Raw genomic sequence first — 26,777 nt, forward strand, 5'->3', positions numbered from 1 at the left:
TCTGCCTAATATCTGCCCATACCTATTGGACAAGTTGAAAAATCACGTTGGTATGTAAGCCATCATTCCTGATGGCCTGTGTTGACCCATGGCCAAATGATTGGATCAGTCCAATATGGCCCAGCACACAGGTTGCCATTTTGGGCAAAGGTCTGCTCAATGGTGACCTCACCAAACAAGCTTCCCAAATTCAAGTTGGGGGACTTTCAAAATGAAAGTTGAATACAGTGCTACTGAATGCAGGCAGTACTGTTTTATGGCTTTGTGTTCTATAAAAGAAGCTCAGAGACCTGAGGAAAGGAGGGTGTAAAGAGCACCCTAGTAGTAAATTAACCCTTATTTTGTTAGCTGAACTTTTGGTGCAAATGAAAAGTCACAAGCTTATCAATTATGTTTTGTCTCGCGCCTTCACCTCTAACCAACAATCAACTGCAAAGGAAATAATGTATTTCATAACTATAATATACAAAATGTGACACATATACACACATTCATACAGTATACATACAGTAGGGCCCTAATGTGGGTCGAAAGGTTGGATGCACAAGTTTGTAAAATAAAAATATTTTTGGTTCACTAACCAAAGAGTGCGGGTCCTCTTGAACTATACATAAATGCCTATATCATAACTGACATTTCCATCTTTAACATACAGGTCACTTGTACTTGTAAAATATATGAAAGAGCTTCTAAATGGCTAAGCAAATTGTAATACCTACAACAGTGGTGGTGTAGGTATTTCTGATATACTGTTGGAGCCAATGATCAAAGGAGCACTTACGTTTTACGATCCTTTTTCAAACTAGTATTGGCAACATTTCCAAAGGCCTGGGCTTGCAGCAATTCTGCAGCTGCCCTTCTCTTGCTAAAAGTGTTCATCTCTTCTTGAAGTTCTTTCCTTTTTTCATCTAGGCTTTCTCTTTCCTCCTGATGGAGCTTCTTCAGTTGTTCAAATCTGTTCTGCAGCTTAAATACATGGATACATGGAAATTGTGCAAGTTAAATAGAATTCAATATTGCTTAAAGGGATTCTGCCATGAATTTTATGGTTTACTTTTTTTTCTGAATTGCACTGTTTATGTTGCAAATAGCTCATTCTACAATTTTAATTTTATTCTTGAACCAACAAATGTATTTTTGTTTTAGCTGTAATATAGGTGTGGAGGCAGCCAGTGCATTGTGCCTGATTTTGAGCTTTGAGAAGGAGCCAGTACTTCTTTGAGACAACTATTTTTCTCCCTTTCTCATTGTACTTCAATCCAACTAAAGTGGCAGACATGAGAAGAGCACCCAAGCAGGAAAAAAGGGTCTGGCCACACGGGCAGATTCAGGGAGATAAGTCGCCAGGCGACAAATCTCCTTTTCTTTGCGGCGACTAATCTCCCCGATCTGCCTTCCGCTGGCTAAAATGAAAGTCGCCTGGGGGCAAGCACTTTGTCGACTTCGGAAAACAAAGCGTTCCGAGCGCCTGCCCCCAGTTGATTTTAATTTTAGCCGGCGGAAGGCAGATCGGGGAGAATAGTCGGCACAAAGAAAAGGAGATTTGTCGACTGGCGACTAATCTCCCACGAATCTGCCCGTGTGGCCAGACCCTTAGCAGTGCAAAGAATCCTTCAGCAGGGGTTATGCAGATAGCTGCTATCTGGTTAGCTGCCCATTGATCTGTTATTTGGCTGCTGATGTGCTGCTGGGGGGGGGGGGGTGATATCACACCAACTTGCAGTGTATCAGTAAAGAGTGACTGAAGTTTATCAGAGCACAAGTCACATGGTTGGGAGCACCTGGGAAATGGACATCATGTCTAGTCCCATGCCAAATTTCAAAATTAAAAAAATTTGTTTGCTCTTTTAAAAATTGCAGTGTAGAATTCTGCTGGAACAGCACTATTAACTGGTGTATTTTGTAGTTTCCCATTAAATATAGCTACTTTTATAACCAATTCTTGTTTGCTTAGAAGCTTCACCATAATGTACAGATTCTGCATGGTTGATCATTAATAACTTATAACCATATATTATACCACAACAGTGTGCTCTAGGCCATGAGTCAAATTGCCTACAAATGACTCCAAAACTATGATACTTTAGTTTCCTGTTTTAAAATGCTCCTTTTTTTTTAGAACTGATAAATAAGCAAAAAGAACACTTCTGAGCCACCATGAGACTGTAGTAAACCCTTTACTCTTTTCTCCTGTTTTAACATAGTTACATTAATAACATAACATTACCCCTGTATAACCCTTATTCTGCAACACTGCCTTAACACTACCTCATATTAAATAGTGTAGATTTTTTAGTCTCTGGACGACTTTATGCAATTACTCAGAGCACAATACCAGTCCCAGCAAAGCATGGTGGATGAATCAATAACACAATGAAAGGTGCTTGGGACAGGCAGGAGGGCCAGAAGTGGGGATTGGATGAAATAACAGGAATGTGTCAGTTTTACGTTCAATAACCACAAAACGGGTGAGTACCATGCTGTTCTATGCACCGCTGTATGTCTAGGACAATGAATGATAACTAGTATGAATAAACAATACCTCTCTTTCTGCCTCTTTCAGTACAGTCTCTTTCTCCCTCACTCGCTGCACAAATGTCTGTCTCATCTCCTCCTCCTTTCTCTTAAGGTCTTCAAAGAACTCTTGTCTTTTAGCTTCATAGGTCTCCTGCAAACTGAAGGAATACAAAAATTTAGATCCAAAAATAAATGCTGTTGTAGCTTAATCGGGTCCTGAACGTCTTGAGAGCCCCATATGCATGCACCCAGTATTAGTTTGGGTGGCACATTATACAGTACCAGAATAACAGGTCTGACTGCTAGCAAATGTGGCTTTAGAATGCAGTGATCTTGCAATTTTATATTTTGTCACAAAAACAAACTTGAATGGTTAAATAGGATACGGCACGTCAAAGGAGGTGTTCCAATGACTAGATCATTACATCAGATGGACTTCTAATGAAATGCGGATAGCTGCAGTCACACAGTATATGCTGTATTAAAGGCTGCCAAGTTCTACTCTAGATTCTGCAAAAGGGCCTGGGTTAATAATACAAGTGCTAAATTGGGATAGTGCAGATTTAATATCAGCTATTTGTTATATTAAGCAAGTTTTTTTGTCACTTCTCTTTTCAGAGGCCAAATAGCTTAGCAAAGAATAAGAACCCCACACATGCTATACAGACCTAGAAGAAACCCCTAAAACTGTGAAATAGTTAACAACATTGCATTTTTAGAACCTAAATAGAAACAGAATAAACATTTATAAAAATGCTTAAAGAATGAAAAAAAATATATATATATATTTTACCTTCTTCAGAAGAGCATAGTATGTATGAAATATGAATTAAAGACATTCATTCACAATATGAATTAAAGACATTTCAATCTATGAGACCGTGATACAAGATTCACACAATTTTTTTTAAAGAATACAACACTGCAAGCCAAAGTCAGACACAGCGGGCCCATGGTATGTAAGCAAATCCATGTACAATTATATTTGTGCCTGTAGTAAAAAGCATCACATTTTCAAGGTCACAGAGCTAAAAGCTGACAATGTGAGTTTCCTGTTTCAGAGATCAGTGTGTAAGGCATGGACTTTAACCCACTAAGGGTTACCATAAAATGAGGAATCAGAAGTCTGTGCTTACTGGCGTGAAATACATTTCCCAAGATGCAAGACTTAAATTGGCTGTGTCTGGGCTTATAAAATGACTATATTGTGCTACCTGATATAGGATATGAAAAAGTAAGTTGGTTACATGTATGCATGTGCCTCTCTCTGCTTTTAGAGATGCAAAACCCTGAAAGGGAGGAAGTTCTTAATGGGACTGACATCTTGAAGCAATAAATACGTTCTCAACAAAAACACACAGACAACAAAAGGAAAAGCAGCAGTGAAAAAGTGTCAAGGTACTGCAGGGTGCCTCGACTTCGCAACATAGTTTGGCACAAAAATACTGCTGTGTAGAGCAACATTTTTGGCAACATTTTCAAGTCAGAAGATTATATCATAAACAGGATATAACTTTCATAAATTCCCCCAGGGATGTCAAATGGCTTAATGACTGCAAGGGAAACAGCTTAGATTGTATCAAATGTAAGTCATAAACTATTTCCTCAAGCCACATTCTAACACACATCTATGGTCTTAATAGAAATAGTTACCAACAAATAAAAATGCTAATTAAGTTGCAATAATATGGGTGTATATATATATATATTATAAGTTACAGAGGAGTTTCGTGACCATATTATTATACAGGTCATGGAACTCCGAGGTAACTTCTAATATCCTCGTATTTTACAACTGGGGGTACTTTATTATAATACACAAGTTTCAATGAGTCATGTGACAGAAATGACATCAGAACTCACCATTTATAAGGATATAATTTACAAGATATTCATGGCTTTTGTGTATTTTATATCTATCTATCTATATATATAGCTCCAATAAAAACCGCACCAAACAGGCTTTGTTATTGTGTCAAAAATCAAAATTTATTTATCAACGTTTCGGCTCTGTAGGTCGAGCAGAGACCTCTCGCTCTCTTTCTTATATATATGCACTTTCTAATACACTCATTTTGATGTCGGTGTTCTCTTTTACTATATACAGTCATATGAAAAAGTTTGGGAACCCCTCTTAATTCTTTGGAGTCTTGTTTATCATTGGCTGAGCTTTCAAAGTAGCAGCTTCCTTTTAATATATAACATGCCTTATGGAAACTACTAGTAGTATTTCAGCAGTGACAAAGTTTATTGGATTAACAGAAAACATGCAATATGCATCATAACAAAATTAGACGGGTGCATACATTTGGGCACCCCAACAGAGATATTACATAAATACTTAGTTGAACCTCCTTTTGCAAATGTTACAGCCTCTAGACGCCTCCTATAGCCTTTTACGAGTGTCTGGATTCTGGATGGTGGTATTTTTGACCATTCAATAAACTTACACACATTAGCTGTACTCTTTAGTAGTCCATAGTAGTGATTCCCTGGGGGCTCCAACCCTGGCCTCCTACTTGTATTAACAGTGTATATATACAAATTTGGGAATCACACACTGAAGGCAGAATAACTGCAATTACATTTTTATTGTGTGTCCACACGACATGTTTCAGGCACCAAGGCCCTTGTTTCAAGTGTCTTTGTATGGATGACCATTCATCCATACAAAATCTCTCCAGTTAAGTTAAATTTGATGGCTGCCGAGCATGGACAGCCTGCTTCAAATCATCCCATAGATTTTCTATGACATTTAAGTTGGGGGACTGTAAAAGGCCATTCCAGAATATTGTACTTCTCCCTCTGCATAAATGCCTTTGTAGATTTCCAAGTGTGTTTAGGGTCATTGTCTTGTTGTAATATCCAACCATTGAATGATTAAATGGGATACAATACAATTTGTGACTGATGCTTGAACATTATCCTGAAGAATTTGTTGATATTGGGTTGAATTCACCCGACCCTCGACTTTAACAAGGGCTCCAGTCCCTGAACTAGCCACACAGTCCCACAGCATGATGGAACCTCCACCAAATTTGACAGTAGGTAGCAGGTGGTTTTCTTGGAATGCGGTTTTCTTCTTCCGCCATGCAAAGCACTTTTTGTTATTACAAAATAACTTTTTTGTCTCATACTACAAGCAATTCTGTTTGTGGCATGAGTGCAGAAAGGGCGTCTTTCTCATCACCCTGCCATACAGATGTTCTTTGTGCAAATTGCACTGAATTGTAGAACAATGTACAGATACACCATCTGCAGCAAGATGTTCTTGCAGGACTTTGGAGGGGATCTTTGGGTTGTCTGTAACCATTCTCACAATCCTCTGCATATGCCGCTCCTGTATTTTTCTTGGCCTGCCAGACATGGGTTTTACAGCAACTGTGCCTGTGGCCTTACATTTCCTGATTACATTCCTTACAGTTGAAACTGACAGTTTAAACCTCTGAGATAGCTTTTTGTAGCCTTCCCCTAAACCATGATACTGAACAATCTTTGTTGATCTTTTAAGAGTTGCTTTGAGGATCTCATGCTCCTCTTCAGAGGAGAGTCAAACAGAAGCACGACTTGCAATTTACCACCTTAAATACTTTTTCTCATGACTGGACACACCTGCCTATGCAGTTCAAGGCTTGACAAGCTAATCCGACCAATTTGTTGTTGCCAGTAATCAGTATTGAGCAGTTACATGCATTCAAATTACAAGGGTACCCAATTTTTTGCACAGCCAGTTTTTCACATTTGATTACATACAACTGAATACTGCTTCACTAAAAATCTTTGTTCAGAAAGCACCCCAGTACAGATGTTCCTGGGAAATGAAAGACATACCACTGTTATAGCTGTATAGAGTTAATGACAGGAGAAGAAAGTAAGCTGGCACTGCATATTAAGTAACTAATGTACCCAATGTTTCCCACCAATAGAAACCTGCCTGCATACCTTACTGGCTTATCTCCAGGTCCCATATCTTGGAATCCCATTTCTTCCAATTTGCAGCGCCTGTACAGCTCATAATGTCGTGAATGGGTTTGTTCCCTGAGATCCTCCATGTTGGTACTAATCAGCATCTCCCGTAACTTCACAAAATCACAATGATTCTCATTTTCCACTGGTTACAAGAAAAAACATGAACAAAAAGATGATTAAAACAGAACAAATCCCTTTCAATTATATTTTTTAATAAAAATATATGTTGCTATAAGCTATACACAACACCTGGTCTTTAAAAAACATGAATTCTGTCTCACTGTACCATCTACCAATGTGGCTCACAGGAATAGTGCATTCTTTGTCCATACTTCATAGCAGAAAAGCTCAGATTTTTTTCATGCTGCCTGGGGATTGTACTATGTTGTATTTTTCTGTGTTCAGCAGCAATGTCATCTCCCTGGATACAGACCCACGAGGCAGACTAAAATCAATTAATATTTGCATTGCTGTGTGCTTATATGCATAAAAAGAATCCCTTAAGGCCAAACACATCTAAAAATGATTATTGATTATTAAAAAATGGATAACTCTAAAACACACTCTCTGCATGGCTCAATAGTGAGTAACCAGACCACTTCATTAGGTCATGTGATAACAGCCGCCCTCCATGGACCATAATGACAGCTTGGGCTACAGTTTGCAGTTCAAGAGGTTTACAACAAAAATAATGAAACCTATTTTTTTTGCCTGCCTAAACCGGTCAATTACGAATCATTATGAGGCAAGACAATCTAAAGGAAGAATACATTAAAAAAATATTTTGTAGATCAGCAACTAATGCAGCACCTACTCCTATTTCCTGTGTACCTCCACATAAAAGGCTGGCCAAGTTAGCATATTTTGTAGGTATTCAGTCTCAAAACACTAGCCTGGACTAGGACTTTCAGTTATACTTGTAAAATTCTAATTCCTCCAGTCTCTTTAATTTCTTCCAGCTTTCTGGTTTTCCACTTTTCCAGTGTTTCTCTTATACTCTTATAGGAGTTGTGACACCTTTCTATTGCACCACTTGACTTTAAGGTGCCTTTATAAGGTTAACATTACAATGTGTTCTGTTTTCCACCTATGCAATGATTCCATCCCCTACACTTTTATTTTCAAATGTTTATCCATCCTGTTCTCCTGCTTCAGTAGTCAAGGAAATGTAACATGTTTTAGACTGTTAGTATGGGCTTAATTGTGTATCTGTAAATTGGGAAGTGTATCATGTATTGGGTGTGTGGATGGGAGGTGTACTATGTAAAGATATAAATTTGGGTGCCCATGTCCACGCTGTATTTCAAGGCCTAGCTAAACCTTTACAGTATACTATGGCAAAGGGGTCAGAGAACTATCAAACAGTCACACAAAAAATCCCAGCAGTAAGGCTACAATTTGCAAAGCAAAATTCACGAATGCGCAGTGCCAAACAACAACAAGGGACTAAATTGTGTATATGGGATCAGTGTGGACAAATTCTAAATTATAATAAGAAGAATGCTTTTTAGGGTATCCAGGTCAAATGCAGTCTAGCCCCCTGGCAAATATAATCTCTTAAAGAAGGTGACTGCCAGTTAGTATAAGAAAACCACTATTATACATTACTAAAAGTTGTGATTTGACTAAATTGTGGGGTCTGCTATCATTATAAAATCAGCCTGTGTGGCAAGCATTTTCCACTGCTCCCATAATTGCACCAAAATCAAATCACCGAGAGGGTTTGTTGATATTTAACCTTAACGTGCTTTGTAAACAAACTGGGGTGTGTTTAACAAAATCCACTGTAGCATATGAAGTTGAGGTATACTCTTATAATTACTCTATCAAAGAATGTCATAAAAACTTAATATTTAGCAGTTTTTAAAAACAGCAAATTATACAATCATTTTGATGTTAAACAAATAGATGAGGTGAAAAAAATGGCATGTAACTAAAACAATGAAAGACTTATTCTTAATAGTTTCTATAAAACAACTGATGACTTTTTACCTTGTACGATTCCCCAAGGATATTGCCGAGCTTTCACCATTTTGTTTCCTATCTTGACTTCCTCCATACTTCCTACCACTGCAAATGGAAGCTGTGCCTTAAGCAGAAAATATATTTAATTCATTTCCTAATGCCTTGGCAAGTATAGTTTCTTCGCTGTATAGTTAGTTTAGTTTTGTCTAGACTAGAAATGCATGCTGTTAAGAATGATACCTTTTTTTTTTATTATTTATACGGGATGCAAAAATCTGTTTTGTGTTAATTACATTAGTTACAATTGCTTTAAAAACATTTTTAGCATATGTCTAGGTTAGAGTTAATCTCTGGGGTTCTAAAAACAGTTTCTCAAACCCCTTTAAAGGGCACAAGGAAATTACCGGCATCAATTACCGGCTGAGTTTTAGGTAAATCCATATAATTGACCTTGAAAGAGCTATCTTATATCCCCTTCAAATCCTAGTGATTGTACTGTTCATATTGTTCTCTAATGATCTTATATGTTACAGTTCACACTTTATGTATATAGCACACACTATATCCCCTTACTTCCCCATTTTTTTGGGGGGGGGTTTAACCTCAAAATATACATATAAGAGTAATCCCATTTTACATACATGTCAGTACAACTATTCTGTCATGCAAACAGAATACATTTATAACTGTAATTTTAACTGTTTGGTGACAAAATCTAATATTGCAAATTAGCACAGAAACTAAAATCAACAAAAGTCATCAAAATGCAATCCAAACTTACATTCATGGAGGAGTTAACTTTGTTAATGGTTTCATCATCTGTTGGAAACTGATATATCTGAACACCATTGCTGACAAGTTCACTCATCAGTTTACTTTTGAATTTGTGCAGTTCGGATTTAGAAATCACATCGGCTTTAGCAATGACAGGAATTATGTTTACCTATGAATAAAGCATAATAAAAACATATTTTAGCAATGTCTGGATATATAATACAGAGCTCTAACATAATAATTGAATAACTATGAGTGATTGATAATCAGTCGGATTCCGATTATTCTACAGTCAAGAACATGAGTGGTAGAATATTGAGGATACTTCACAAATTAATGATTTAGGGAAATGCAACTAGGGACAATTTTGAGTGTCACTTGACAGGCTGGTGAGAAAATGCTTGAAATCACCCCCAATCAATTTGAAGGGCAACTACCTGAAAGTGCTGGTACATGTCATTGCAATGCAATTATTTCTCGAAAACTCGAAAAGCACAGGTGCACTTTTTCGATTAATAACATGCAAAGTATCTGCCTATGGAGCTATAAAAACCATTGACAACAAACCCCTTGAAATAGTACAGATGCTCAACCATGAGAAGACTCCTAGATTCGAGTGTAGAACTTGTGCCTGTGCAGCACTGAAAAAATTAAGTCTACACTGGGAGATGACTGGGAAAGCAAGGTAAGATGGTGGCAAAGTGCCGCATGAAAAAGTTCCTGGACAAAGCATTTTTTTCTAATAGGAGCACTGGCTTTTTAAAAAATACTGATTACCAAGAACAAAATGGTAATTTACTGTGTGCAGGGCAGGGTGCAAATAAAAAAAAATGGGCTCAATCTGCCATGTTTTTTGCATTTAAAAACAGAAAAAGAAATTGTATTTTTCTTTAGAGATGTCGTGACTATATAGATCAGACCAGATGCTATATTTCCAGTGCACTGCTCCAGAAATCTACTTCAGATTTCAAGGCAAAAAAACATAAAAACATCTTATATGAAAGCCAGGGGTCTACTGAACAGTTTAATGTCCAATGTATAAACATTTAGTAAATGGCATGTAAAGGCCCATAATGAAAATTGTGATTAACCCTTTCCTCCATTATTCAAGCCAGCTCAGTGAATCCATGCAGTACACACTACCAGTATAGCATAGCTTTTAAATGTATATTCCATTTCAAGCAAAATGCCTAAGGCAGTTTTAGGACACAGACAGTGCTGTAGCATTAAAACTGTGTTGCCATAGCTACAAGTCCCTCTTTTACAATGTGAATTGCATTGTTTAGTGGCTTTTAGATTATGAAGAATATCTTAAAGCCGCAGAATGCCAGAAGTGTGTGTCATTCACTACACAGAATTAGTGTTTGCCTACAAAGAAATGTCATGTACATCATGCTATCATGAAGAAAGCAAAGCAGATATTAGCAGGGATAAAATAGTTCTGCATGCAAACTAAACATTTGTGTTACTGGAGAGAATTTAATGTGAGAGTACTTTTCTGCGTTAAATGAAGGTACATTTTCCTACATTGTTGCTCAGGGCTGCAGTACCATATTCCCAAATGCATGGATTACATTAAAAAGTCTATATATTCAGAAACTGCTACCCCATTCAAGTCCCACAGGTCATTGAAGCCAATCCTAAGTGTGGCCAGTGGAACTTGGAATACATCATTTATGATGCAATGCATCCTCTGAGGTTGTCCCCTTTGTTTACATAATCCAGGGGTCCCAGAGAGAAGGCAGAGGAAAAATACTAGAAACCGAATTTATGGTTGTAGCACTAGTGCTTGCAGTAGAGGTGAATGGGGGATGCAAATACAGTTGCTTTGGTGCCAGCTCTTCAACTACTAAAATCTGCCCCTGTGCAATTTCACTTATGGTATTTATCTTTACCACCATTTTCTGCTTTCCCTTCATGGTATCAACACATTGAACTACTTTAAACAGTACTAATCAGAGAATGCTGCAAGACAGGAAAGAAATGATAATTTCATACCTTGCTATCAAGCTTTTTCATAGTTATTAAATCAAGGGACTTTAGGGAATGGCCAGTAGGTGCAATGAAGTAAAGGCAGGCATGAATACGAGTATCGTGATATGCATATAGCAAACGTTTAATCTTTAACTCTTCTTGCAGATACACTTCAAACTGTTTGTCAATGTAGTCCACAATAGGCATGTAGCTGAAAAATATTGCATGGAACATTTGTTAAAGAAACAGTCTTGGATGGAAAGTATTTAATAGCTATTACATCTTTTAATTACATGGATTCTGACCTATTGAAATGCAAGTTATATGTGACAGGGACCTCCTTCCTATTGTCACAAACATATCTTGAATGTAACTTTATTTATATTTTCTATGAGGATGTCCACAGAAAAACATCTTTTTTTGCATAATGAAGGAAACTGTAATTCTAAGCCACTTTTGTTTATATTGCGGTTTATATTGTGTGCACTACTGGTTCTAACGCCTAAATCAATATAGCAGAAGTCATAATTAACACTACATTGTTTCAACCAGTGAACAGAACAGGATTAAACAAATACTGCTTTCAATTGAATTTAGATTTATAAATCAAATCACTGACCATGTTTAATTAAGTATATGTGCTTAGTATAGTGTATATAGAAATCACACCCACACTCCTCCTTATTTTTCTGCAATGCCTTGGTTTCCTGGACATCACTATGCAGCATTTATTAAAAAGATAAACAGAATCCGCACATACACATAATATTCCGGCACTTTGCCTTTTATTTCAATCTACAGACTTGTGCAATAAAAATTAATTAGTGGGAACAGACCTTTACTTTGTCAGGAATCCTGACAGAGTGGTAGTTTGCACCCTCTGAAATGCGGACTATGAAAAATGAAATATTTATGTTTTACACAAACCTGTCTTCTTTGTTTATTTGATCTCCAAATCCAACTGTATTTACAATAGTCAATTTCAAATGAACTTTACTTTCCTTGAGGTCATAGGTTTGTGCTTTTAGCTTTACGGATGACTCAAAATGGCTGGTTTCCTGTTCTTCAAAGTTAGTGTTGAATAGTGTGTTAATTAATGTTGATTTTCCAATACCAGTTTCCCCTAAAAAAAGCAAAGACTGTTTATTTACAACCATAATTTCTGACCAGACACATTAGGACACAGTTACTAAAGTGTGAATTTTCTCCTCGCCTAACGTCACCAAAGTTGCCAGGTGTATTTTTCATTTTTATTGTTCATAATGTGCTAAATTTCAACTTTTTGCCCTTTAGAAAATATGCCCCATGATTTAGAGATACTTTAAAAATGTGACCATCATTATCATAGACTAATAATGGATAACTGCTTACTGACTGTATGTATTGTATTACTAGAACTAAAAAAATATTTTAACGGTTACTATAGCCCCCCCCCATTAGGCAATTTATTGGATTTGAAAGGGAAGCTTTTAAACTTGAAATGTTAAATTGAATTTTGCAGGGTGCAGAATATTTAAACTCTTATTTAAATGCAGAAAAATCATCTCTACATACCAATGCAAAGTATGTTGAAGCAAAATCCCTGTCGAATTGATTTTTCGACTAACTGGTCAGGTAAACTGTCAAATCCAACATGTCCAGATAACGGCATGGTTCTAGAAGTTTCATTGTGCTAGAAGATGACAAAATAATAAATCAAAACAGGAAACGTATAAAGAAAATAATATACAGTATAACCCCCATTTTATGTTTTTAAGGGGAGCAGAAAAAAAAAAAAAAAAGATGCAAAATCCAGGAAGATGTAAAATCAGGGAAATGCATAATATATAAAGGTAGGGTGTAAAATGAATGAAAACCTAAAATCAGGTCTTACTTTATTGAAAATGTACCATAAGGCTGGGTAATTAGTAAGAGAATATATTCATGGATGGTTGAAGCTGACTGTGTATAACAGGTATGTTATTAGAAACTTTTTTGCATAATGGGTTTTCTTCGTAAATGGGATCACCCTATATTAAGTCTACTAAAACATTAAAAATCATTAAATAAACTAAAAGTGGTAGTTTTGCCACCAATGTACAGGTATAAGTTACCACCAAGTAAACCGTACTGTTTTATCATTGCAGAGAAAATGATTAAAGAAATTTAGAATTATTTCCTTATAATGAGCTATGGAGATGGACTTCTCATGATTCAGAGCTTTCTGGATAAGAGATCCCCTACCTGTAATATTCCTCCATTGGTCAAAGGTGACCATATTTTAGCAGTTCAAGTGATTTTTTTAATCCCCAAAATTGGACCATCAGGACAAGTATTGCACTTCAGGGGGCAGTTTCAAAAGATAGTGAGTAACACTTAAAAATCTTTTCAAGAGAAATGTAAAGATGGAAGAATATAGATGAACTTACTTTCTGAGCATCTTGAAAGTCTGAAATGCTGTTCTGGGGAGATCTCATTCCAAAATTAGGTTGGTAAACCTTGGCAAAAAAATATTTCCAGTAAATACTTAAATTTAAATAGTAAATACATTGTAATAAACAATGCCTTGACATTCTGCAGAATTACACTTTGCCACTGATGCTAAGTCATGGTACGTTCATTGAGATGTTATTCCAAGGGAGCTGAGCAACACTAGCAGCATGACATGAGGGCACAGCATCTATTTCATTTGGAATAACACTTAGGGGCAAATTTACTTATGGTCGAATATCGAGGGTTGATTAACCCTCGATATTCGACTGCCGAATTGAAATCCTTTGACTTCGAAGTCGAAGGATTTACCGCAATTCATTCAATTGAACGATTAAATCCTTTGAAACGTTTGATTCGAAGGATTTTAATCCATCAATCGAACGATTTTTCTTCAACCTAAAAAAGCTAGCAAAGCCTATGGGGACCTTCCCCATAGGCTAACATTGACTGTCAAACGATTTTTAGTTCGAATCGTTCGATTCTAAGTCGTAGTCGAAGGGCGAAGTAGCCCAAAATTCGAAATTCAAGTTTTTTTTCCTCTATTCCTTCACTTGAGCTAAGTAAATGGGCCCCTTATACTTCTTAAAGGAAGTGGTTAATCTTAACAAAATTAAGAGGCACATTTTATCAAATATCAAACTGGGGAATCTCAGGAAAGGATTGACACACTGAACACATAGAACAAATTGACACAGTTACCAAAGAAGATTCATGTGTAAATTAGTCCGGAGTTTTTGGGTGGAGGGATTAAACGGATTCTTAAATCCAAAAAATATTTTTTGCATATTGGAAGTAAATGTAAATATAAGCACCTTTACTATATACATTATTTAAACATTTTCAACGGTTAAAAGTAATTTGCAAATGTAATTGCAACAAAGAGCATTTTCTGTCTGTCCCTTTGTGTTTTCTGGTTCTGACTCTTGCAACAATGTAGCAAAAGTGTGTTCTCTTCCAGGTCTGTTAGTTTCTTATTTTAGAGTCAGGAGTCAGAGCCAGGAGTGACGAAAATGTTAACAATCAAAAATGTTAAATTTATGTATACCTGAAAAGTTTAAATACTGTACAATTTTTTCATTATGCAAAAAACCAGTTTGTGTGTGGCATGCCCGTTACCTCCTCCACACTATCTCCTTCTGAAGTGCTGGTTGTCTGTCCTTTTCACTTCCCCCATGCCAGCTGAACCAGTAACATCTAAATAGCAAATGTTATTTTTATTTCACTCATGAACTAGCACCTACATAGAACGCATTTCTTGGCAACAAGTCCCCTGTACAATATCAGAAAGGATGACATCCTGACATCCTAAAACCATTGTATTCTATAGAGCTTATCTGCTAATCTTGTCAGTTTATGTTGCTAACTTGAATGGCTGCCCTGATGGCTACACAGCAGCTTATTTATATAAAATATTGCACTGTTTCTAAATCAAACACACAATTGTTACAAGTGCAGAGTAAGAGAACATTATCTGTAAATGTATATAAAACTGCTGAATTTTTTGGTATTACTGTTCCTTTGGAATGCAGCTGTAGAAAGAAGAGTCAGGTAAACACGAGTGGGGGTGGGAACTGGGGAACAGGAAGGATAAGGAGACGGTCACATTAGTCACATGTGTTAAATGACAGATATATTGTCCAGTGGGATTTATGCAAAGAATGTGCAAGAGAGTTACTGTAGAGAAGCAGCTCATTCTCAGCCTGAAGTTACCAGCACTGAACTGAGGACACTGATTTAAAGCAGACTTAGGCATCGGTTTCAAAAAGCTATAACTCATCTACCATGAACTCTACAAATCTTTTTGTGCCAAAGTTAACACAGCTTATATGTTTATAAATTCATCTTGTGATAGCCCATTTCGGTCATCTCCAGATTGTGCTAGGAATATTGCAGATTTTATTTGACGTCATTGCAAAAGGCAAATTCATTTAAAAGTTTATATAAATTAGCAATACAATATTTTTAAAATGTCAAAGTATTCTCATACACAATACTAATTCGCAATTATTTTCAATATAAATTGCTTTATTATTAATAAATTAATACATACAAATAAGTATCATTCTTCCATAGCTGTATATTGCCAGACCCTCTTGTTTTGCAAGGTTGCCAAACACGCAGCTCTGGGCCTGATTTGGGCACCCACATGCTGGGTCAAATTGGGCTAATCCAAATTTGGATCATACAATGTGGCCTACAAAGACCCGTTGGACAAGAACTGCATCAACGTGGTGCTTGTCTGATGGGTTTTTATACCTGCTCAATTGTGTGAGGCAGACCCATCTGTGCACCCCATATGTGATAATAGGTAAAACATTTATGTGATGAAGCTTCACCCAGATGTAAGAAGTCCAGAGGGAAACAACAATTTCAGCATTTAAAGCCTATTCTGTCAAAGTGCTTTTCAGCAGTGCATGCAGCTTGTCCTATGCACAGGATTCCCAGTTTGTGTTGGTTTGCATGCATGCAAATTTTGGATGCCAGCAGATGTCTATACAATCATCAGAACATTCTGTAGCATCATTGTTTCCCTTTGTCGGTGCTTTGCAACTCTTTATATCATGGGCCAAACCCTAAATTTATGTACCCAGATTTAATCACATTTCACGTTTTTTTCCTCCAGCATTCCTGTCATTTTCAATGCATTTCTATGGGGTCTGTTGCCAGGTTTTATGTATTGTAACTTTGACGCAGACTTTAGATTTCTGAGACAATTAGCAATAACTTTTTTGCAGTTTATTTTTTATTCTACAGCTCTAAGGCTTGGAATTTAAATGGTTATCTGGTTTCTAGGGATTAATAACTAGCAACCAGGTAGCAGTTTTAATATGCTAATTGCATCATAAAAATGGGTACATTTATGTGAATAGTCACCCTTGCAGCAGGGCTGAATTAATAACCAGCACTTAAGTACATATTAGCCCTCTCTTGTATGGGCAGAACGTTTTTTTAAGGATACAAAGCTCATGGAAGAGAGTGGTACTCTGATTTTTCCACAAGTATTTGGCAGGTTGGGTGGGGTCAATAATCTGCACATCAATGTGTGTTATATCCTGGAACTTGGACAGTGTGTTACCAGCTTACATACATACATTAGTGGCAGCAGACATTTTCCTATGAAAACGGAGTTTAGAGGTGATAAAATTGCAATGCTGTCATATTTCCTGAGCTAAAATTACAAAAAATACTTGTTTGCCTGTGTATGTTTCACAAAAGCAGAAACATAACTAGCGCTGCCTGGGCCCAGGTGCAGGATGTGCGTGGATACGAGTTTTCTCTCCTCTGAAGCCCATGTCCAGAAAAATCAGCCGCTTTGTTGTCTCTTTTCTTGTACAAGCATAATATCCTAGGCGATCTTAGGGGAACTAAAGTCTAAAATAGAATAATGCTAGAAATGCTGTATTTTGTATAAACATGAATTTACTGCGCCAAATAAAAGAAATGATTTAAGCTTTCAAAGTTGGCCGCAGGGGGTCATCTCTTGTAACTATGTTAAACATCTTTGCAAGACCATGCACATGATCAGTGTGGTCTGGGCTTCAGCTGGGAGGTTACGTTTTGGGATCATCATAAATTATCAAAACAGCACAAGTCAATTGATCTCTGCCAGAAGCCAATACAGCAAGACTGATTAATAATCAGCATATGCAGACTGCACTGGGTCCTGTATTGTTATGTAATCTAATGTGGATTTTATAGTTTTTGTATTGTTTAATACAAAATTTCTCCATCTCTGCAGAACCAGTGGATGCAGCAAAATAATCCTTTAATGAAAATCCCAGTTGTGTTAGTTGTATAATCACATTTACTTTACAGTGCTACGCAATATGTTGGCGCTATATAAATACATAATAATAATAATCATAATAATATCTGTTTCAATCTGGCTCCATGATCTTTGTCCCTAGAGTTGGAAATATTAAAGGGCATGTAAAGGCAAAAATAAAATCCAAGACAAATCTCTACACAGTTGCCGACTGCTCTACAGGAAAACAAACAAAGCTGCTCGAGTTCTCCACTGCTGGGAAGTAAGGGGGGGTTCCCCCCTGCTGTTCAAAAGTATGATCGTTTCCTTGCAGAGCAGCTAAGGAACGTCTGAAGTTTCCTATCCTCAGCAGAGCATGTAAACAAAGGGGGAATTTCACTGCATACAGTCAGGTTTCTTATAAAAACAGTACACATTTTTTAATTAAAGTATATCAGAGATAGGTTTCTTTTTCATTTAAGTAAAAATTGGATTTAATTTTTTTGCCTGTACACCCGTTTAAGGTCTACAGTTAATTTAGTATAGGTATGAGCATATACATTTTTATATAGGCAAGTGTATAGATAGGTCTGTTTATGTACTTGTGCACTGGGGTAAGTTTGGAGGGTTTAATTTAACTATGGAACTGTAACAGGCCACATTGTTATGTCACAAAGTTCAGGAGAGCGCGCCTGAGAGTGGCACACATGGAAAGAATTACTGCACAAAGGAATTCCTTATAAAAGGAGTGGCTCTGGGACTCCAGCTCTCTAGCAATATTAGATCAGTTAGATATTTCAGTCAGTTCGAGGCACTGAGATGGTATACACTGCAAGAAAGATTTACTATATACAAGTACTATTAAATGTAATACAAATCTCATTAGGAGAGATCATTTTGGTACAAAAAAAGCTATTAAAATGGCAATTAATGGCTAACCAAAAAATAAACACTATGCAAGATGTATAAAAATAACAAATGTCAGTAAAAAAAAAACTAGGGATGCACCGAATCCAGGATTCGATTCAGGATTTGGCCTTTTTCAGCAGGATTCGGCCGAATCCTTCTGCCAGGCCAAACCGAATCTGAACCCTAATATGCATATGCAAATTAGGGGCTGGGAAGGAAATCACGTGACTTTTTGTCAGAAAACAAGGAAGTAAAACATTTTTCCCCTTCCCACCCCTAATTTGCATATGCAAATTAGGGTTCGGATTCGGTTCGGTATTCGGCCGAATCTTTCACGAAGGATTCAGGGGTTCAGCCGAATCCAAAATAGTGGATTCGGTGCATCCCTAAAAAAAACACCTATTAAAAAAAACTGTAGACATGGCACCAGAGCTATACACACAGGGGGAAGAGCATGTTTTCAGGTGAGAAGAGCCTGGCAAGTGCAAGCATAGATGTTTTCTAGCATTATTTACTATGTGCAAAAAAGGGAAATTTGGGGTGTTTTGACGTAATGTGACGCTCAGCGTTCTCCCCAGAGAACCGAGGGGAAAAAGGGATAGAATCCAATAGGTCATTGCACTTTTGCCACGTGGTCCTACCAGTTCTGGCTAGGCTAGTTTTATTGAACAGAGTGAGTTGCAGCACGGAGATGTGACGGGCAGTTGCAAAAAAAGTGCCGGGCAATCAAACAAAGCAATAAGGGGCCTATTTATTATACTGTGTAATATGAAATTCGCAGAAAAAAAACTGTGGAAAATCTTTGTAAAATAAATGGTGAATTTGTCAAGGTGTGTTATTTTATGCCATGTGAACCCCAGATTTGCCACCATTATTTTACACTACTTCAGACCTTTGTAAGTAATTTTGGGTGGAAGTTGCTCAAAAAAGAAGATTACACCACTTTTATGCAGTTTTTTACACAGCGATGCCTGGTGATTTGTGAAAGTATGCTCATGCTGAAAAATGGTGTGCATGGCTGTGTACTGCCACTTTAAGCAAGGTTCAGACACAGGCTGAGTGGGCAGGGGGCACAGGCAGAGACATTTTCAGGCTGTTAATGCTAACATTATGGGAATATGAGGTTTTTACTGATCTATAGTTTTGGCCTAAAGCAAGCAGCATGTACTGGTAATTAAAGTTAGTGTCACTTGGATATGCTTTTAACAGTTGTCAAAATCTTTACAGCTTGACAGAAGCATATCATCATCATCATCATTTATTTATATAGCGCTGTCAAGATACGCAGTGCTTTATGTGGTTTCCCCTACAGAACACTATTTTTGGAAGTATACAAAATCTGGTCATGTAGTGTAGAAAACCTAAGCCCAGGCCCGGACTGGCAATCTGTGAGTTCTGGCAAATGCCAGAGGGGCTGCTGTAAGGTGCCATAGAAAGTGACTACTAAGTGGGCTGGTGTAGGCTGTTTGGGCCTCTGTGTACTAGGAATGGCAGGGCCTATTTTGAATCCCAGTCCAGTCCTGTAAGCCCTTAATCCTAAAAACACAACAGGCTACACTAAAGGACAATATAAGGAATAGTAAGTGAGTGCTCTCTACTTAAACAAACACCAGCAATTTATCAACACTGGGAAAGCAGACCATTCAAGATCCTGGAAGGTTGCTTTACAATCAGACAATCACAGCTAGTTTTCCGACAATGTCAGAAGTAAGGCAAAGCAAATTTTCCATTGAGCTATGGGCACACAGGCTGTTGTTAGTGGCTGTTGTCAGTAAATGTCTGTAATAAAAAAAGAACAATCTTTGGTCACAGGAAAGATTGTAATTGTTAGGTCTATGGCCACATTTACCAGCTAGCTAGCTATAGTTTTGTATGAATTCAAGTGTCCCCTAGAAGTCCCTGCTCATTCTACAACAGTACTAAGTGCCTTACATCTGATAAGCCTCCATACCAAGTTTAACCAAGATGGAGCAGTGTATTTACATCTCAGTCACCTCCAAAATTGGCATTCCATACACTCACACAGGGTGAAGAAGGAAAGGCTGGTGCATTTGTTTAATAAAAGGAGCACCCGCCTAGCATAACAGGTAAGCAGCTATAATCACTGCGGTTTACCCAACGACTTAGCACCCCAACTCAACCCACACATGACCTTTCCTTCGTCTATACTATTTACTGGACCTGCACCCAGGCAAGCCGGTCTGATCACACGTGAGTGCCTCCTTTATGTGCAGTAGTATATTTATATATAAGTAAGTTGATGTGTAGCCATAGGGGCAGCAATTCAAGCTGGAAAAAGAAGAAAAGGCACAGGTTACAAAGCACATTACAGATAAAATGTATTGGACAGGGCTTATCGGTTATGCGCTATGTAACCTGTGCATTTTCTCCAGCTTGAATGGCTGCCCCCATGACTACAAAGCAGCTTATCTATATAAACTATAGTAGTCTTTCACATGCAAACACACAACTTAATTTTTTAGTGTGACTGTTCCTTTAATTAAGCACTCCTGTGATTTCTGCAAATTTCTCATGATTTTGGATGATTTGCAGGCGAAAATTCAATGTGCACATGCGTAGAACATTACAGTGACATCAGAGAGGTGTGTGCATAAGCAGCACAAAATCTTTGGCTACAGGAGAGGTTCTGCGCATGTGACTTCTGTTGACGTCAAATCTGGGTTGAACATTTTTTTGCCCACACTCAGCAGATCTCTTAAAGTTGACAGCTTTGCTTGCTGGTCTAGAAGTGGCTAGAGAGTGTGGAACTACGTACCTGCATGTAAATGGGGTCCGTACAACTTTCCAGTTTGCAATTTTAGCAATTTACTTGCTAGGGCCCAAACCCTAGCAACCATGCATTGATTTAAATGAGAGACTGGAATATGATTAGAGGGCTTGATTAGAATGATGAGTAAGAAAAGGCAGTAATAATATATTTGTAGCCTTACAGAGCATTTTTCTGGAAGCTGGAAAGAGTCAGAGGATGAAGGCAAATTACGCCGTTTTCATTTTCAGCAATCTGGATGCTAGGGTCAAAATTACCCTAGCAGCCGTGCATTGATTTGAATGAGAAACTGGAATATGAACAGAAGATGGCCTGAATAGAAAGACGAGCAATAAAAAGTAGCAATAGCAATATATTTGTAGCTATTGTTGCCTTTTCCGGAAAAAAAATACCAGCCTTCCTATATACTTATCTTTTTCCCCTATTAATAACATTGGGATCAGCCATAATTTCTACTGGCCAGGTGGTAACCCAATTTGTAGCCTTACAGCGCAACTGTTTTTTTACATAGGGTCAGTTATCCCCGTTTGAAAACTGAACAGAGGCAAAAGAACAAAGCAACTGAAAAACTATAAAATATAAGGGCCAGACGTGGGTTTTTTAAAAAAAGAACAGGCAGGCGTTAATACACCACTGAAACCAAATGCGACCGTCAACATGCGTTTTTCATGCATTTTTCTGCACGTAGGATTGTTTTCCCAACATGCACTTCTCATTCTTTTCATTGTTCTCATTGAGAATTTGGACGCCATATTTAAAATATGCTGCGTATTTACGCAAAGTGTGGTTTTAAACGTGCAGATCCCATAGAGTCTATCGATTTGGTAGTTTCTTGACGTATTGGCGTTTCTGCTAAAAAAACGCCAATACTGGCGTCCTGTGGCAGATTTCAGCTTGCAAGCGCCCTGTGTGAATTGCCATAGTGCGTTTTCCATTAGTTTCAGTGGTAGTGCAGTTTATGCGTATTTACGCCTGGCTGTTCTTTTTTAAAAATGTAACGTAAAAACGCTGCAACGCCACGTCTGGCCTTGCCCTTAAGGGTAGGGACACACTGGACAATTTGTCGCCAACGTTTTAAAAAAGTAAAACGCGGCGACAAGACGATCGTCTTTTTTGAACAGACGATTCACAGCGACTATTGGCACAGAGCGATTTGTATCCCGTTACTCTGTGCGGTACGTGCTCCACCCAAACCGGAAACGGTTTGTGCTTCCCGCTGTAACCTGGCGTCTTTACGTTCTTGCGTCATTGCGTTCGCATTGTAATTTGAATACAATTGCTGCTACTTATCTGTATGTGTGTGCGTGTCTAGGAGATTTCAGTGCTTTTCTAAGTACATGCTATTTCTGATAAATCGCTCGGAAAAGGGTCTCAGTGCGTTTTGGAGCTACAGGCGATTCACAAACGCGCTGTGGGCACAGGAGCTGGCGTCTTTCATTTGTTTTTGTTCAGAGACAAAACGAGCGATATGTCGCCGCGATTTGCTTTTTAAAAACGTTGGCGACAAATCGTCCAGTGTGTCCCTACCCTGATAATAAAAAACAACTGCAAAGTTGTTAGTAATTATTAACATGTATTAGTAATTGGACATTCTATAACATACTAAAAGTTACCTCAAAGGTCAAGCACCCTTTTACAAAAATCATTAAAAAATACCCCAACCAAATTATGAATATTATGATTAAAAGTCAGGTACTAATAGCAATGTCTAGAGATCCCATCCCCTCCAACAAACAGTGGCATTTTATCAACTCACAGGACAAGCAATGGAATGCCTGCACAACAAACTGCAACAACTTAACTCCTGTGTCAACTATGAAACTATGTGTGTCCGCCCCTAGCTGCAGACTAGTTAGTGCTGTACAAAGCAGCTCCTCTCAGTGACACTAAACACAATGAATGGGAAAGGAAAAGCCTTAGGCCATCCAGTGGCACAGTGGGGACAGTGTCTGGCCAGAAGCAGCTGAGTGTGTGTGAGATTTGCAGTTGCTGGTATGGGTGTGTCATGTCCCCTTGTCTGCTGCATGTGTCCCTCAGTAGAGCTGCTCCTATAATATAGTAAGCAAGCGAGGCTGGCCATATGGTTCTAGTTGTAGTTTAATAGAGAGTGAAATGGGAGCTACATTAAGAGGCGGACTATATGGCTCAACAACAGAATATGTATCCGCCCGCTGCTGTCTGACAGCTTTGATATACGTCTCTCCAACTGCAAGTCGCGCAATGAAACGCCACACTCAGTCCAGTAACGACGGCTGTTCAAGTGGAGTCTTGGGATATACTTTGAGCCGCACACGTGTGCCCCCGGGCTATGGAGATAATATACGTCACACCGGGCCCCAAAACAGTCGCTTTCTGAACTCCTGTCTGTCTACCATTAGCCTGTAACTTCTCCCAGTCTGTACAGTCATCACATTGCTCTGAGCCACTGTGTGTGCTGCATTTCCTTCCCAAAGTCCCACCGTGTCTGTCCCATCCCCCATACCCGTCTACTTGCCCCACGTCTAATCCCCCGCCTAGGTTTTATCACTTCTCCGTCTACTTTAACTTTCCGCTACACGTTCCCTTCTGATACACACACACCCCGAGAAAAAGAAATGTTCCAAGCAAATAAACAAACAAACGTGCCATACCATATGCCGGGAGAGCTCAGGCGAAGCTTCCATAACTTTTCCAGTGAAAAGTCACTAACCCAGGCGCAAAAGGCCGCCCTCCTTACACAGCCCAATAACAATGTCCCGCCCACGGTACGGACCAGAAGCACGCCTCTCTGAATGACACGGCTCTGGAACAAGGCGACGCCCTTCATAAAGGCTTTAGACACGGCCATCCAAGTCCCCACTAAACCCACTCCCAAATCAATGCCACTGGGCGTTGGTGGAACTTTCTCAGTGGGTAGTTGGCAGCGTTCCCTAATTCACTGAGAAACTTTGAATTGTGACTGGGATATTTTGTAGCCCAGAAGGCATTTTAAATGTTGACTAAGATTGTAAATTGTATGGGGCAGGAACTGCCTCTTGCTGTCTCCTACCTCATGGCACTTAATCTCTATATTTATACAGAATTATTAAGTATTCCAGTCACAGCTACGAGAGGCAGCTGGCTGAAGGGACAGGGGCACAAGAACATGACAAGAAAAGGGAGTTGAAGAAGAAAGGGCAGGGGAAAACGTCAGACTGGCCCGGCGGGACACTGGGAAAAAAGGTGGGCCCTGACCCTTAATGGGCCCGGACCAGACCCCTCTCCCGATTTTTTTTTATGCGACGCGCAGCGCCATCTGCGCATGCAGGCGCACTGAGCAGCGACTTCACGTAAGCGCACCAAGCGGCTCCTTCATGCATGGGTGCTCGGCGCATCACAGTAGGGGGTGGGGGATTCAGAGGAGGCCCTGGACAGTAGTCCCGGTGGGCCCCGGGCCCCCCAGTCCAACCCTGTAGGAGGCTGTAGGAAGCAGTCTGGGAAGCAGGCTAGCTGAAGGAGTTGAACTTTAGACTTTAGATTTACTAAAGGGCGAAGTAGCCATCGCTAGCGAAAATTCACCAGAAATCCCAAAGAGGACAATTCGCTAGCGAAAGAGACCGTCGCTAGAGTAGTTTTGCACAAAGACATAAGAGGGGTGAAATTTCTTTACTGTGCTGGTGAAGCATCTGAAATAACTCAGCAATTAACTTTTTCTTCTACGTCCCTCCATGTCAGTACACATGGGCATTGCCCCTCCCAGACCTGGAGGTAGGACCTATAACATATCCAATCAAAATGAATCATGACCTATAAGACCACATGACTTCCTCCTCACCACAGTTATTTTTTGTCCTACTGGACAGGGAGGTAGGATCTCCCTCCTCACTTTTTATTTTTTGCTTGTGTATTAGAATTCCACTCTGGTGTTTTGCATACACTTAAGCTGACGGGCATCTTGGCCTGCTAGTGTGACAATGGCCTTGCACATCTATGTTGGAATACATAATAGCTGGCTGGTCCACCACTGGTTTGCATGTATGGTGGCTGGCTCTCTGCCAGTGGATTGTGCATCATTGCTGGTTGGTACCAGTGTTTGTAGGCTATAAGCTTCTGGCATGCCTGATTTTGGATTGTGACTCCAGCTGTTGGCTGGTTCAGTAGCTTCTATGTATGGTCACAGATATGGTTCAGTTTTTGCATAAACTGTATCATTTTGCAGCTTGAGCTGTAGTGGCCTCGGCTTTTGTGGGTGTTTTCTAGAACTGTAATTGGCTTGGGTCCCATTGCTTGCTTGTGTAGCAGTTGGCTGAGGCAACAGCATAGCTTACTGGTAGATGGCTTTAAGGTTGGTTCAGCAGCTTATTCTTGTGCTGTTGTATGCCCAGTTTAGATTTGGTGGTTGGTGGAGCTACTGGGCTGTACCACCATGGCTCTACAAAGGTTACAATGATATGCTGATTTAGGATAACCCAGAGTTGGTGTTCATTTAGTTAAGTCTTCATTAGGTATTAATAGCTTGGAGTTGGTGGATCTTGGACTGATCTCTGGTGTGGAGTTGACTCCGGTCAGCACTGGTTTGAACTGCTTCCATTAAGCTGCAGGACTAGGCTAATGTGGGCCAAGTCTTTTTAGGGCCACTTGCTATTGCTGAGGATTGTGTATTACTCTAGCACTGGTGATAGATGCATTCAAGTTGTGTTTAGTTTCTGATCTGATTGATTTCCTGGTGGTTTCTAGGGTGTTTTAGTTCTGAGATGGCTATTGCCATCATTCTGGTTGTGTCCTAGGGCACCTTTTTGTTTTAACAACAGTTGCAGGATTTTTGTTCTTCCCCAGGTGGGGTTTTGTCAGATAACCACATTGCAGGTATCCCTCTGAGGGAACCTTTTTAAGCAGAATATGGTTATTCTTAATCTGCAATGCTTGATCCTCAAGTGCCGGTCTCTGTAATTAAGTGGTTGGTTTTGTAGCTCTTGTTGTCAATCGTTTACCATGTCCTAGGACATGTTGTTCATGTTTTTTGCCTTTTATCTACCCTTTTCAGGAGATATACATTTTATCAGCTCCCCTGTTGGATGGATGTGATGCTGGCCTTTTCTCAGGGCCTCCTTAGCATCAGTTTGGTTTTTGCATTATGTTGGTTATTCCCACCCCTTGTTTTCAGGGCATGGCTTGGTAGATCCCATGTGTACTGACATGGAGGGACGTAGAAGAAATAGAGAATTTTACTTACCTACTTGACGTAAATTCCTTTTCTTCTAGTCCCGACATGTCAGTACAGGGTTTCCCATCCCAATTTATTTTGGTTACTGTACTGCTATGGCAAAAGTATAACTGTGGTGAGGAGGAAGTCATGTGGTCTTATAGGTCATGATTCATTTTGATTGGCTATGTTATAGGTCCTACCTCCAGGTCTGGGAGGGGCAATGCCCATGTGTACTGACATGTCGGGACTAGAAGAAAAGTAAAATTCTCTATGTTTCAAATAAAACAGAATTCCTACACATTTATGTGTCCCTAACACTAATATTGTTTTCCTGGATTTTACTTTTTTTTTCCATGGTCCCTTGAAAAATTTAAAATCGGGTGGTTCTAAAATGTAATGGTCACCCTCCCTGTGTGTGATTTTGTATATTGTAAAATTATACACTACTGTATATTCATGTAGTCCTATATAAATAAAGTTATATATAGATACATGTCTAG

At 38.9% G+C, this 26,777-nt stretch overlaps 1 protein-coding gene across 2 annotated transcripts in view; it reads right to left on the reverse strand.

Annotated features, from left to right (window-relative positions):
* septin10.L (septin 10 L homeolog) overlaps nucleotides 1–23,897 on the reverse strand; it is a 25,045-nt gene extending 1,148 nt beyond the window's left edge. The window contains 10 exon segments of one of the 2 annotated variants that reach the window (NM_001094858.1): nucleotides 782–966; nucleotides 2,543–2,675; nucleotides 6,460–6,628; nucleotides 8,479–8,575; nucleotides 9,233–9,394; nucleotides 11,224–11,410; nucleotides 12,127–12,322; nucleotides 12,754–12,871; nucleotides 13,608–13,676; nucleotides 23,744–23,876. In NM_001094858.1, coding sequence (NP_001088327.1) covers nucleotides 782–966; nucleotides 2,543–2,675; nucleotides 6,460–6,628; nucleotides 8,479–8,575; nucleotides 9,233–9,394; nucleotides 11,224–11,410; nucleotides 12,127–12,322; nucleotides 12,754–12,871; nucleotides 13,608–13,676; nucleotides 23,744–23,776 — 1,349 coding nt within the window. In that variant the 5' untranslated portion in view covers nucleotides 23,777–23,876. 2 annotated transcript variants of the gene reach the window in all.
* Nucleotides 23,898–26,777: the final 2,880 nt, after the last annotated feature.

The sequence above is a fragment of the Xenopus laevis genome, chromosome 2L (assembly GCF_017654675.1).
Source record: "Xenopus laevis strain J_2021 chromosome 2L, Xenopus_laevis_v10.1, whole genome shotgun sequence".
In the NCBI taxonomy this organism is placed as follows: Eukaryota; Metazoa; Chordata; class Amphibia; order Anura; family Pipidae; genus Xenopus; species Xenopus laevis.